Source organism: Alexandromys fortis, unplaced genomic scaffold, assembly GCF_014885135.2.
Source record: "Alexandromys fortis isolate MF-2015 unplaced genomic scaffold, M_Fortis_MF-2015_v1.1 scaffold_51, whole genome shotgun sequence".
Lineage (NCBI taxonomy): Eukaryota > Metazoa > Chordata > Mammalia > Rodentia > Cricetidae > Alexandromys > Alexandromys fortis.
The window spans coordinates 4,283,857-4,298,778 of NW_026067925.1; the positions used below are offsets into that span (position 1 = coordinate 4,283,857).

The following is a 14,922-nucleotide window of genomic DNA, read 5'->3' on the forward strand; positions in this document are numbered from 1 at the left end:
CGACAGACATGCTGCCTGCTTGACATTACTGCCACCAAGTTATAGCCACTCCTTTGGCCATACCTTCCAAGCCCCGAGGGCTGCACTCTTAAACTGTGAGCCAAAATAAATTCTTCCTATCTTATACTGCCTTTGTTAAATATGTTACATTATTAAGAAATGCCACAAATACAGGCACCCAACTTTAGGCTGATGGGTTAAGAAATGTCATCTGAGTTCAGAAGAACAACCAGATCTTAACCGACCCAAGGGGAAAGACTTGGCCATATACATCTCAATATTTTAAAGCTAGAAGTTAGTAAAAAGCAGGTACTAGTATGTAATGATAATCAATAGTAATATTGATAATATGAATTGAGACAATACCAGTGTCCTGAGTCCAACAGACAAAACTGAACAAAGCAGAACTCCCACTCACAAGGAGTTTTTTGAGAATTGTTCTGTTCTTCAGCTTCATAATGCCAGCTGGAATTTCTGGGACATTCCTGGCCTTCGATAAATGAAGGTGTTTCCCACAACACTCCACGTCCAGCCCAGTACCAAGACCTGAGAGCTCTTATTTCACAATAAGCCTTGTCTCGGGTTCTTCCAAAACCTTGCCATTTCTTTAGCATTTCCCACAGATTTGTACGGGATTGAATATCAGTTTCCCAAGTCCTACCCTCTTACAGCAGCCAAGATAGAAAAGCCAGGTCACTGGTCTGTTCCTTGCTTGGTCTCCTTTTTGCCTGAGTCGATTTACTCAGTTGCTGCCGATTCCTTCGCTGATTTCAGAGCCAGAGTTTTCAGGCTTCCATCTTGAACTCAGGACCAGGAGCCCTTCAGGAACTGTCCAGTTTTACATTGCCAGATTAGAACTGCTGAGGGATCCAGCCTCATAGGTTATACAACTACTGGGTTGTTTACCTCTCCTGTGAGAGAGAGTCACTGTAGGACCACTCCAACTATGGAGGTATCTAGCCTCCAGGACTGTAGAACGCTCAGGTTCTTAGTCTTCTGGGTGTGATGAACTGTTTTACTGTTTTTTTACATTTATAAAATTTTATACAATTATATAAGCTAATTTTTATAAATTCTTGAATACACACATGTGTGTGCACACAAACACACACGCACAATCACACATACACACACACACACACCATTGGTTCTGTTCCTCTAGAGAACCCTGACTAATAATACATAGTCCAGCAGCAGCAGCAGCAGCAGCAGCAGCAGAAGTCAAGGCATGAACTTGGAGGCAGGAACTGAAGCAGAAGCCATGGACGAAGGCTGTTGACAGACTTGCCTTACCTGACTTGCTCAGCTACCTTTGTCAGACAGTCCAGGTTTACTTGCCCGAGGATAACACAACCCTCGGTGTCTTTTACATCAACCAACAATTGAAAAAACACCTCACAAACACAATCCAATGTGAACAATTTTTTGGTTGAGTGTTATTCTTGCCAAGTGGCTCTAGTTTCTGTCAAGTTGACACAAAGTAACAAGCACAAAAGGGCTCTTCACTGGGGTCACAATTCACTGAGCTCCTGGAGAGAGCTTGGTGAGAATTTACTAGAGCCCTCTGGTAGAGATGGTAAATAAACACTCAGCTCAAGTATACTATAAACTGTATATAGGATAGCATGGCAGGCTGCAGTGAGGTGAGGAAAAGACCTAACTAGGAGTCATAGGAAGGAAATTCAGGAAGGCATCATAGTGACCCATGCCAACAGATTAGAGCCAGAAGGGAGGAGGCAGCATGGGGTCTATTGGAAGAAGCAGCAAACAAGACAAGAGCAGATGCTTAGATTTCACTTCTTTACTTTGAACTGTTATTGAAACATTATGAAAGAGTATGCAGGTCTTTAGTGCACACCTCCACAAAGTTTAGTTCATAACCACTATTGGAAAAAGAGAAAACACTGCAGGTTTCACAGAATCCTCCCTTTAGGCTCACTTCAGCCTCAAAGGTAGTCATTAACATTCTGTCTCCCTAACTGAGCTTTGCCTACTGATCCTTATAAATGGAATCCTACTGTCTGTGCCTGGCTTCTCTTCCTCAAGACTACTATGTCTAAATGATCAATATATACTCATACATACATATGCAAGAGACATACATGTGTCATCCCTTTTCACCTGAATACATTATATTGCCTCTCAGCTATGGTTGGATATTTTGCATGCAACTTTTGGGTGCTACTAAGTTAATGCTTTAGTAAATAATTTTGTAATCCTTGGTGTACACGAACATACATCTAATGCACACATAAAATTCTAATCACTGGGTCACAAGATATACATATATGCTTAATCTAACAGTCTTTTATCATGGCTCTGTGAATTAAAGTCTTACCAGGAGTTATAACATAGATGATATTTATTTTCATTAACATTTTGGGTGCTATCAATCATTTTAATTTTAGCTGTTTGAGGGTTATATGGTATAAGACACAAATTTTGTACAGTCTTGATATCTGATGACAAAGTATCATTTAGATACTTTGTTGTTGTTAAGTTCCTGTTCAAATGCCATGCTCACTCTTCTGTTGGGTTGTCTGTTATTACTAATTTGTAGATACTTTATATATTATGGATATAAATCCATATCCATATTTTGTTAAAGTATAAATTGAAAGCATGGTATTCTAGTCTGTGACTTGTCTTCACTCTCTGAATGTAATTTTCTAGAGACAAAATGTTTAGTTTCACTGTGGTCTAGTTTATTCATCTTACTAAGTTGAGATTATTAAAAATGCTTAAGATTTTTTTCCTGGCCCAAATTAATAACGATTTTTTTCATTACCGATTCTTCAATTTATAATTTAAGTCTATAACTCACATTAAACTGACAATTGTTGATGATTTGAAAAACAAAGCAAGATACATTTAATTGGAAACAACCCATTCCTACAGTTTCATGCCTATCAGTTGATCTATTTGTTCATCCTTGTGCCCGGACCACAGTCCTATTTGTTACTTTTCTATTGCCATTGACTATGTCGACTATGAACAAGTCAGCTCATCAAAGAGTTTATTTTGGCTTATGGTTCCAAAGGGATAAGAGTCTGTGATGGCAAAGTTGCAGAACAGTGGGAAGTGACAGACATGACAGCAGAAACGGTAAGATGAGAGCTCACACACTAAACCACAATCACTAGGCAGTGACGAAAAGCAGAAGTATCCTGTCTTTAATATCTCAAAGCCCTGACCCCCCCCACCCCCCCCCCCCCCCCCCCCCCCCCCCCCCCCCCCCCCCCCCCCCCCCCCCCCCCCCCCCCCGCCTCCTCTAACAAGGCCACCTCCTAAGCCTCCCCAAATAGCACCACTAACTGGGGAACAGACATTCAAATACATGAGCCTACGAAGTCATTCTCATTCACACCGCCACGACACAGACTTAATGAGTTCATCTTTATTATAAGTGTGGATGTCCCCAACCAGTCTTCTTCATGCTTCACCCCTGTCTGCTCTGGTCTTGAACCTCTGCTTTCCATATACATTTCAGAATCACATTTTAGCATGCATAATACATAGACAAACTTGCTGAGATTTTCATAGGAATTGCATCTGATGGAAAAAAAAAGAGCTTTTTTTATTAAACTTTCCTAGTGTTTGATATTTTATGATAATATAAATTAGACCGTCTTTACTTTGGAATTTTTTTATTCTTAATTTTACAAGATGACCTTTTATCCAGTGAGCCTGACAAGGACATTGCTCATTTGTTAACTATATCTACTGTTTAGCTTGGATCTTTTAATGTTCCTGGTTACACTGTCTGCTAATAACCAATAAATTCCTTTTAAATTCTTATTTTAAATGCCTTTTTAAAACCTGATTATATTGCCTACAAGTTTTCATATAATAATGGATAGAGAGGATGACATATGCATAGCTCTCACACAATATATGCAGATAATTTTTAATATTTCATCATTACATGCAATTTTTAAAAAGAAATCCATTATCAGACTATTAAAGGTTTTTTTGCGGGGGTTGGTTGGTTGCTTGGTTGGTTGGTTGGTTGGTTGGTTGGTTGGTTGGTTGGTTGAGACAGGGTTTCTCTGTGAAACAGTCCTGGCTGTTCTGGAACTCACTCTGTAGACCAGAGTGGCCCTGAATTCACACGGATCTACCTGCCTCTGCCTCCCAAGTGCTGGAATTAAAGACGTGCAGCATCATAGCCCAGCTTAAAGATTGTTTTTGTTTGTTTGTTTGTTTTTCTAGTTGAGACTTTTATCATGTATGAATACTTGATCTCATCAAATAAATACTTCACTTTTTCTTCACCTGTTGTCTTTCGGGGAGTCAAGGAATCAGTACCTGAAGCATCATAGTCACATCATAACCATACACAGAGCAGAGAGAAAAGAATGCACGCAGGCTTCTCTACTTCATCCATACTTGTCTGCTCTCACATCGTCGAAGGCCCAGATCCAGAGCATGGGACTTCCTGCACTGGGTGGCCCTTCTCACTTGAATTAGTATAATCAAGGCAATCGCCTGCAGAGATCCCACAAGCCATCATGATCTGAAGATTCCTCACTGAGACTTTCTTCCCACGTGCTTCTAGACTGTGTCAAGCTAAGAAACAAAATGAATCATCACAGATACCGAGCCTATCTATATTGTTTGGTTTTGTGCATCTGATATTGTGATAAATTACATTAATTAACTACAGAACTAGTGTATATTTTGCATTATTGAAATAAATGCATTTGTCGTGTTACATCATCAATACATAACAATATTCATTACTTATTTTTAACTGTAATTTATCCCATTTTACACAATGAGATCCTTGAGAACAACAGTATTATGCTGTTCTGTTTTTTCTCTATTACTCACAAAACCATAATCATGCCGCAACTGTATTTTTAAGACTGTAATCGTCTTGCAAAAAAGGCATTCTAGTCTAGTCTCTCTGTGTTATTCAGGTTTGGCAAGTTCATATGTCAGATAATTTTTGTAGAATAGGAGCCTTCACAGTCTCCTAACAGTGCTTTTGCATAAAAGACACTCTCTCTCAACAATTGTGCTTCCACGGGTGACATTGCTAGCGGTGGTTTTGTGTCAATGAGTACCACTTCCCAGCCTAACTCTTCAGGCCACTTCTGGATTGAATCTCACAACTTACTAAGAGAAGGACGGTGGTCACAGTTCATTGCAGGTAAACATGGTGTTCACAATGATCACTGTGCTCTAGAGAATAAAGAAGCACATCTATCATTCAATGGTCATGACATCCATCTCATGACTTGGACCTCATACACAGGTCAGTCAAGATTGAACTCTGTAATAAAGGCAAGGCTACCTGGGAAAATTTGCCATAGTCTTCATTTAAATCCTTATTAAGGGCTAGAATTGTGATTTTCAAAACTTAACTCATCTTTCTGTATTTAAAGAAAAAGTAGAAAGTTGGGCACTTTGCCACACATGTAACTGCAGAATAAGAGAGGCAGAGACTGTAGAATTGCTTGCAAGTTGGGCTACACTGAGAGGTCGAGGACTACATAAGAAGCCAGAAAGAATATGGGGAGAGGAAGAGGAGGAAGGGGAGGAGAGAAACGGGCGGGGAGAATAAAGAGAAGGGGAGCAGAAAAGGAAGGAAGGGAGGGAGGGAGGGAAGGAGAGAGGGAGGGAAGGAGAGAGGGAGGGAAGGAGGGAGGGAGGAAGTAAGGAAGGAAAGATTATATTCCTTTTGTTTAGAAGGTCTGTATCTTTAAGCATGACAGTTTGACATTTCTACTATACGACAGTGCCATTTACATTTTATATTAAGGTTTCACAGCACAATTTACAAAGGTATGAACCTCAGGTAACTCGCTTTGATGTTACCAGTATAGGCAATATTTCGGAGGTGAGATTTTGCCATGCAGTTCATGTACACACTTGTATGCCTCTCAGTCATCAATTCAGTGTGAAAACACGCTGTTGCTAGTGTCATGTCCTAGAGCTCAAAACCATCATCAGATTTCTTGAACCTTAGAGTTTAAATAGAAACATTAAAAGCTGTTCCACAGAAGTATGCCTGGGATAAACACAGAAGTTTGTAAAGAAAAGGGAAATCTTATAGAAACACGAGCCAGAAATTGGTATTTGACTGCTACGTAGACAAGACAAATCTTCAATTTAGTCATCTTGTGCTCCTCAAATTCAATGTATTGTACGTGCTACATCATGGACCACAATTAAACCTAGTAATCAATATTAAGTCACACCCAATAGAGTTAAGAGAAAATAAAACTTCTTGAAAACAAGCCGTCATGTGGATCCTTGGGGAAAGAAGTCCATTAGTGCAAAATACATGTTAACCATGGTAGGGACAAGGACAATATATGGGCCCGCTGATATCCATTAGAAAGCATCCATGAGATACCTAATGTGCCTTTCTCTGTGGATGAGTTAGAGAGTCAGAGAACACTGCCTCTGCCCAAGACTGTCCCTTCCATTTACCTAAAATCACTAATAAATAATAAATAAAGAAATAAAATAACTAATCCTGGTGAACATTATTGTACTTTCTTGTTGGCTAGTCTGTTTGTTTGGTTGATTTTTAATGGGACATTTTAAAGATTCATTCCCTTGGTTTCTCTCCCTGCTTGCTGATCTCGGTGGGGCACACTATTTTCGTGGGTATGCCCTGTGAACGTAAACGGCATTACGTAACACAAGCCTACTCCACAGTGGCTAATTTTGCTCTTGTTCTTTGCTCCTCCTGTGAATAATTCATTGAAGGAGGCAAGTGTGGATGTGACATTTATTTACTATTTGCCGATAACACAAACAATTACAGGTGTAAAACACACTCAGAAGAGACATCTTTTTAAGTTAAGACACTAAACCAAAATACAAGGCTAAGTGAGAACATTAAGAATTGTCTTTTATTCTTTGTGTGTGTGTGTGTGTGTGATTATGTGTGTGTGTGTGGTGTTTGTGTGAGTGCTTACATGTGAGTGGGGGAGAGTGCATACACGTGGCCAGATATCAATGTCAGGTATCATCCTTGGTCATTGGACACCTTATTTTTTGAGACAGAGGCATTTAGTGAACCTGTAGCTTCACCAGTACACCTGGACTGGCTGGCCAGTGATTTCCAGGCATCTGCCTGTCTCCATTTACCTCAGCTCTGGAGTTACAGACATATGCTGCTCTGGGCTTTTATATGGATGCTAGACATCCACACGGGTTCTCATGTCTATGCAATAAGTACTCTATCAACAGAGCCATCCTTCCAGCTCCTTGTCATTTACTCTTAATCAATCTCCTCTCTTTCTCCTTCCAGTTTAAAGAAATTCCCTGACCAGTCTTGCAACTTCATCTCATCTGCACACGCCAAGGAGGAAACAAGGGTGTGAGCTATCTGTAAAGAGGTGGTCTCTGCTTGCAATGGCCAGTAGAGATCACAAGTAACAAGAAGTCAGATGAGAATGGCCAGGCAGGGGTTAAGCAAAGACCCACGGGCCAGGAAGAGTCAAACTCCTGGGAAAAAAAAACAAAGACTGGAGACATCCTTGGGGGCCCAAAGATCCATATCCTTTGGTGTAGGACACAGGGTCTAGGATACAGGGAAGCTGTATGTTAAATGTGAAACCTGGGAGGAGTGGAGGTGCTTAGGCAGAGATCAGGGAAGATGGGAGAAGTCATTTTGCTTTAGGTACATTATTAATCATCTAATAGAGTCCTGACATCACACTGAGTGTTTCATGTTCTATAGAGATCCTGCAGAGAGCTAGGAAAAGATTTATTTCTCTTCTCTCTGAGTTTTGGTTGGGTCCTCTTTTCCATCTCTTTCAAGTGAACTTAGGTCATGAAACTTTCTTTGGCTAATAGGTATGGGCTTTACAGATGCATCCCTTGTGGGTAGACGCTTCAGGAGCCGTCTCTAGATTCTCTTAGCTTCAATAGGGGCAAAGACCACTAGGATGGGCATTTCTTTCCATCCATCAGGAAGACTCAGAAGAGGAGGAATCCTCCCAGCCTGTGCAGATGAGGAGGGTGATGAAAATGTCTGCCTGTTGCATAGAGGATATTTGTTCCTGAAATATTATAGAGACTATCTCATTTAATCACCATTGCAAAACCATGACTTTTAAATCTGACTGTATATGTTACATACTTTAAGCCTATAGTTGCCATATTTGCTGAAAATGATGCAAAACAAAACTCAGGTTTGTCACACTAGAACCTTTCCTTACAATCACTTTAGCTAGACCTAGTGGTCTGCACAGGGAAGAAAGCAAGGCTGCTGCTTCCTCCCCATAACCTGGAAACTCACACAGCTGGCATAAAACCGAAAAAGAGTGGAGCAGACTCATCTCACCCTCTTCCCAATAGAAAAGTATAGGAGAAAGCTCAAAAACAGTAGAATGCCACATGTCATGCTGTCCTCTGAGAGGATCAAGAGCTTCAAAGGGACCCAGACTAGGGAGATTCTGGGGGTGGCTCCTTCCCGGGTTGCTTTACTAAACCACAATCCTTTATATTATTTCTCCTCAAGAAAATACTAGAATTCCACAACAAATATGATAGTCATTGCTTTTCTCTCATGCCACAGGAATTCTAGAACAGAACAAGACGCAAAGCACTGTAAGCCAGTGGTTCTCAACCTGTGGGTCGCGATTCCTTTGGGGGCGGTCTCATATCACAACATCATGAAATTGCATTGACAAAGTAGCAACAAAATGATATTATAGTTGGGGGTCACCGCAACACAAGAAACTGTATTAAAGTGTTACATCATTAGGAGGGCTAAGAATCAATGTTCTAAGCACCAAGAGCCTCACTCACAAAAAGCAAGACGATATTCTGCATGCAACCAAAAATTTCATTTTCCTCAAATGCACAAGCTGAGTTTGAAGTTCAGAGTTCAGGGCATGTAACATTCCTTCTTACACATTCTAACTGTGCTTTAGGAATGAAAAATTCCCTAAATATATTCATATCTTTTAGTTGGCTAAGCCAGGTTTTTGAGACAGCATCTTGTTTTGTAGCCCAGACTGGCTTTGGACTACAGATAATGTGGCTTCAGCATCCTGAAGGCTGGGATCACAGACACACGACACTATGTCTGATCACATATTTATTTTCACTCTGTGGCCCCAGTTGACTCAGGACCCACTAAGTTGCCCACACTGTCCCTGCCTACTCAGCACGCCTGGTGCTGGAACTATAGGCATGCAACCATCACAGCCTTCTATGTACTTACAAATCTTCATTTTAAGTATCAGCTAACTAATGATAGGAATCAAGTTTAAGATCAATTGAAATGTATTCCAATCCAACTCATGTCACTTTCTTTTTGCATAACCTGAGATCCATCTGATGTCTTTCAGCCAAAGTAAGAGATAAATTACTCTCACTTTTAGCAAAGTGGGTAGAAATATATTATTTAGCTGTCACTTTACACGGTGTTATTGACTTTCAGATTAAGCTGTGCCTCTACAGCCTGGCTAGAATCCACACACTGCCGCTTTTCATCTCGGGGAATTCCGTTACTTGTGATGACTAAATGTATGTGTCATTTGGAGCCATAATTTATTTATTCCTTTAATATTTAGATTGGCTTTCAAAGCACCAAATAACCGAATAGGCTGCTTCCAGGCATCTGGTCTCCATCATAATTATTTCTTCATTTATTTCAACATAATAGAAATGGTGGTCATCTTTTTGATGAGACAGACAAGAGGGTTTTAGACAGAGGCGTGGTTTGTAAGCCACCCTCGACTTTCTATGATACCTTTAACTTGCTCCCTGCAGCAACTAAACTAAAAGGTGCCACATAGCTTCAGCGTGCTGTTTACAGTGAACTTAATACTGATATGTTCATGCTTTCTGTAGCAACTATATGCCGGGTTACAATGGTTATAGGCTTTTAAATCTCATGTGCTGAATTATAAACTAACAGCAATCTGCCTAAACATCATAGCTTACAAAACAGGATATATAAGTATGAGTGCTTGAATTCGAATAAAATTGTATCTGCATATGACTTTGACTCTTCATAACATGTGCGTAAACACTAACTCTTTAAGATGTCAGTATTTCAAAGGGGTCAGAGAGTAAACCAAAAATAATTTGAAACAAAAGCTCCATTTCTAATTCAAGGTAAATACAGAAGAAGCAAGAATCTACATCTCATATAAACATAGTTTTAAAGGCAAAGTACATGACACTCTGATTTAAACATCAAATGGGGCACATGATTTTCTTTAATCAATGCAATGCTCTTTAGGGCATCTGAGGGAGGGAAAGTGCAGATGCTCTCACACTTGTGAGCATAACCAGACCTCCTTCGCTTCATCTCTCATCCCAGGAGAGCTGAGCATCCCACACTTACAGCAGAAAGGGGAAGCTGCTGTGGTCCACTAGGTAGACCTGATACTTTGAATGCAAAACAAAAAGTGGGAGAGCATTTCAGTACACCACCGCACGCAGCAGCATCTGTGACTCGGGATGACACACTCACAGAAAGAAGGTTGCACTATTGATTCTCAGTAAAAGTATAAAAGCAATGAGCCAGCCTAAAGCAACCACTGCAAATGAACACAGTTCTGATGAAACAAAAATGAAGCAAGCTCCATCACCACTCCGAGGCCTCAGGCTGGGGCCAGGTTTCTCACAAGCACCCAGAGCTAAATCTCTCCAAGAAGATGCTGTTTCTCTCGATCCTCTACCAACTCCAGACATTACTGGTCCCTTCAAACATCATCCTGGAGCGAGCATTTTAAAACAGGTACTGCTGTTACCTTTTCCAACAACCAACTTGCACTTGCAGTTCTTACAATCCGCGACTGCCCCTGTTTTAAGGACCCAAGGCATCCTTTTGGTTCTCTCCACACAAAACAGAGCCTGTTACTCAGCTCAACTAGGAGCTTTAAATAAGGGCTTAAGAATTAGTCATTCCTGTGACTTAATCGGGTCCTCAAAAAGGCACGGGCTGTCCTTTCTGCTCCTAACAGAAATACCCACTTCCATGCTTCCTTCCAGGGACACTGTTGGCGAGGCAAAGCTCGGAAAGGGCTTTAGGGGCCAGATGGGATTCAGGTGGGTACAGCGCTGGGGGACGTAAGTTTCAGGAGTTTCCCGTCTTATGTTTTTGATGTGGTGTCTTAAATACGAGGAAACCTCCACATTCCACTGAGGGACTCAGTTCGGACTCTGCAGGTCTGCTGGGGTGGCAGCAGTTCTCTTCCTGTTGCTGGCACACACTTGGTTTCATTTCAACGTCTGGTTAAGGAGATACTGACGGGTCAAATGTTTAAGTGTGGATTCCCAAAAGGTCCTTGTTGAAGGACTTTTCTTCTTTCTAGAATGACCCAGTCTTAGGGATTCAACACCAGAGTTAAAGACAGAAGTCCTCACCCAGAAGAGAAAAGGGATTGGTGGTGGTTTGGGGGGCGGGGGGGGGGGCGAAGCGGGGATTCACACCCGCTGTGTCCCACTAGGCTGAGGAGTGACAAATAGCTGGGGACCTTTGGTCTGTCCATTCTCAGCACAGAAGCTCTCTCCACTTGGGCTCAGGTTGGAAAGCTCCCTAAAAACTCCTGCTAGCGTCCCAGCATACACTGCCAAAAGCTCTTTATCGCCAACGACAACTTTATTGCAGCGTTTTTGTAGTTTCTGCACCGAGTGAACCGGCTCCAAAGAACCAGGTAAACATCCCACTGAAACCCTCCTCGAGCAAAGCCCAGTCCCTTGCAACCAACCACTCTTCTCACGGGTTCCCCAAGAACACAATGCACAGGAACCCTACAGTGAAGAACAATTCAGGCGGTCTCCGGGATGCCAGAGCTGGGGTACCTGAAAGCGAACCTTTCTTTTTGCCATGCAATTGAGTCATTAAACAAAAATGTGCAGGGCTGACAGAGGATACAGGCAACCTGGCTCTGGTGGCGGGCCGCCCGCTGGGGTCCCTATTAGGGTCCCTACACTTCTAGAGCAGCGTGCTGCAACCACCTAGCCCCCCCAGGAACCAGGGTCCTTACATGTTCCAGCTTATCTTTTCTTCGGAGCCAGACGCTGGCGCTGTAGTCCTGCTGCTTGACACTGCTGTAGAAGTTCGCGCCCACTCGGGTCAGGCTGGGCGAGGGCTCCTTGGGGCGGCTTTTCAACCTCATCTGCTCGAAGCCCTCGTGGGGGGAGGCCGAGAGCCACTCGTGCTGCCGGATCTCCATCCTGACATGACCAGGCGGCGGCCCGGCGCTCAACCCACTCGGGATGGGAGCAGGGCGCCGCCGGCGAGCGAGAGGCCAGGCGGTTGGTGAGATGGAACTGAAGGAGAGAGCTGGGAGCACCGGGTGCAGATCGCCCTCGGAAAACACGGGTGCCGATCGCCCGAGGGGTGCGCAGCGTGCAGGCTGGAGGCACAGGAGCGGGGACAGAGGGGAGAGGGACAGAGGAGGGAGGGTTTCACAGGGCAGGGGATGGGGGATGGGGGCGGATGGGGGGACCGGACAAAGGGAGACCGGGAAGGAGTGGACGCCTGCTCCCGAGTGGCAGAAGTGAGGGTACAAACGGAGGTGGCTGCGACGTCGCCTGCCGCTGCGGTCCCGGTCCCGGTCCCGGGCGGGAGCTCCGCTTGCGGCTGCTCCGCACCAACTGGAACCCCGGCCCCGGGGCGGGCGGACGGCGGGGGTGGGGTGCGGTGGGAGGGGCCCGGCGGCCGAGCTGGAGCCCGCAGGTTGATGCAGTAAGGAGCCGCCCGAGGGAGGCGAGCACTGAGTCCGGCCGCCGCCCTCTGCGCGCGCCTGTCCCCAGCCCGCCTGCCTCGCCCTTGCCCTCGCCCGCGCGGGTTCACGCCGACAAACCACCGAGCGGCTAGGGAAGTGAGCGCCGTCCGCGCGTGATTGTGGCCAGGGCTCCGGAGGACACTCTGGGAAGCCACCACCACCGCCCCGCACCACTCTAGTTCGTTCTGATTCTACCGTCTCTACCCTTGCTCAGAAAGTTCACCAACTTCCCATCTTAGGAGCCCAGACATCTCACCCCAGGGGACTTGGCCGAAAGTCCCCCCAGAAAATGGTTTGGAGGACATGTATTTTTGTGAATCTTGCACTGTACTTCATCTGGGGTTGGTGCGAAGTATGCCTCTCTACCAGCGAGGGCAGCCCTCTCCTGTTCTGCTTCTTGGACCTGCCTCTCAGCCTTCAGTGTCCCCCTTGAATAAGGCTCCTGGAGACTGGCGGTCAGGTCCTGAAACCCCGGGAGAGGCCACCCAGCACCAACCTACACCGTGTGCTTGGACTCTGTTCTTAGGTGTGCGTCCCTAGCTCCCGTGCGGTTCTCTTTGCTGTTTCTAGGCTCACAAGGGCTTTACCCCCAAACCCAGTCCAAAGCAACCAAGCCTGAGGATCAGGGTGGCTAGTCAATAATTGAATTTTAAATTATTTATCTTTCCCTTTCCTTTAGCCAATGGCTAAAACATTTTTTTAAAGCAGGAAACGGAACCTTAACTAGTGTTAAGGATTTGTGAGGTCCATTTAAAAGCCTAGAAATTCAATATAAATTTCGGGAGCACCCTGGGGGTGTTGAAAAAAGCTGCAGAGGGCAAACTTCTTTAGCCCTTGACAGTACCCAACAATCACCAACATTCTTTAAAAAAAATATTTTTATTGAGCGATATATTTTTCTCCACTTCCCTCATTTCCTCTCTCCTCCCTTCTACTCTCTCCCAAGTCCACACACTCCCAATTTACTCAGGAGATCTTGTTTTTTTCTACTTCCCATGTAGATTAGATTCATGTATGGCTCTCTTAGGGTCCTCTTTTTTTTTTTTTCTTTTTAGGTTCTCTAGGATTGTGAATTGTAGACTGGTTTTTCTTTGCTTTATGTCTAAAAGCCACTTACGAATGAGTACATATTATATTTGTCTTTCTGGGTCAGGGTTACCTCACTCAATATGATGTTTTTTAGATCCATCTATTTGCCCGCAAATTTCAAGATGTCACTTTTTTCCACTGCGTAGTACTCCATTGTCAAATCCCCAACATTCTTGCTCAAAGGCTTCACAGAGAGACATTCCAAGTTGAAATCTGCCAGACTTGTGAAGACAAGGGTCTCCTATCTATTCTGAGCCCCATTTTATAAGAATAGCTGGTGGTGGGGTGTGCCGGGGGGGGTCACTACTTCTCTACCAGACTCTCGTGACCAGACCCTGGCTCACACTGCCTCTCCAAATGTGGCAAAAATAATGGTTGAGATAGGATCGTTTGTGTAGTTCATGTGAGGAAGAAGCAATGGAATACAAACACACAGTTTTCAACGCTGGCGTCTAAACTGCTGGACAGAGTGACTATGAGTTATTACTAAACCTTACAGCCAATTCGACAAGATAAATGTTATAAAGCCCCCTTTCCAGGAAGGATCTGAGATTGAAGGAGAAACTGCACTTCCAAACACAAGCCCTTGAGTCAGGCTTAAAAAATCGTAGAGGCTAAGTTTATAGTTCATTGCACAACTGTTTACGGAGCAAGACAAGGTCTTGGCTCCAGTCCCTACAATAATAGATTGAGAATAATCTACATTCCACTGTATAGTATCTTCCATTGTATACTACAAATAATCTATCATATTAATCATCATCCCTCTGTTTTTACATTACAAATTTAAATATAAACACACAGTTCAAATGGATAGATACAATTAAATATAATGGATATACACTGATTGCCTTTCTGCAAACAAAGCAACTGTCTATTTCTCTCTGGGATGATGCTAAAGATAAATATGTCATTTCCATGCCTTGACATGTGTCAGATAGCCAATTCAGAGTAATAATGAAGTATCTCACTGCAGAAGAATTTGAACAAATGGTTTCCTGATCAAACCAGAGTCATATTTTTTTTATAAATTATGCTTTTATAGGTGAAAATACTAGGGAAGTGTCTAGTATCCCCAATTTTTCAAGACTGCAAACACAGTGTGCATTTCTTGCTA

General features: G+C 43.3%; 1 protein-coding gene across 2 annotated transcripts in view; it reads right to left on the reverse strand.

Moving 5' to 3' along the window:
• The window catches only part of Pld5 (phospholipase D family member 5), a 286,884-nt gene extending 274,216 nt beyond the window's left edge, over positions 1-12,668 (reverse strand). The window contains exon 1 of one of the 2 annotated variants that reach the window (XM_050142885.1): positions 11,973-12,668. In XM_050142885.1, the coding sequence (XP_049998842.1) occupies positions 11,973-12,161 (189 nt within the window). In that variant the 5' untranslated portion in view covers positions 12,162-12,668. The remainder of the gene's footprint in view (positions 1-11,972) is intronic. The other variant, XM_050142886.1, reaches the window with a different exon arrangement.
• Between the last annotated feature and the right edge of the window lie 2,254 nt (positions 12,669-14,922).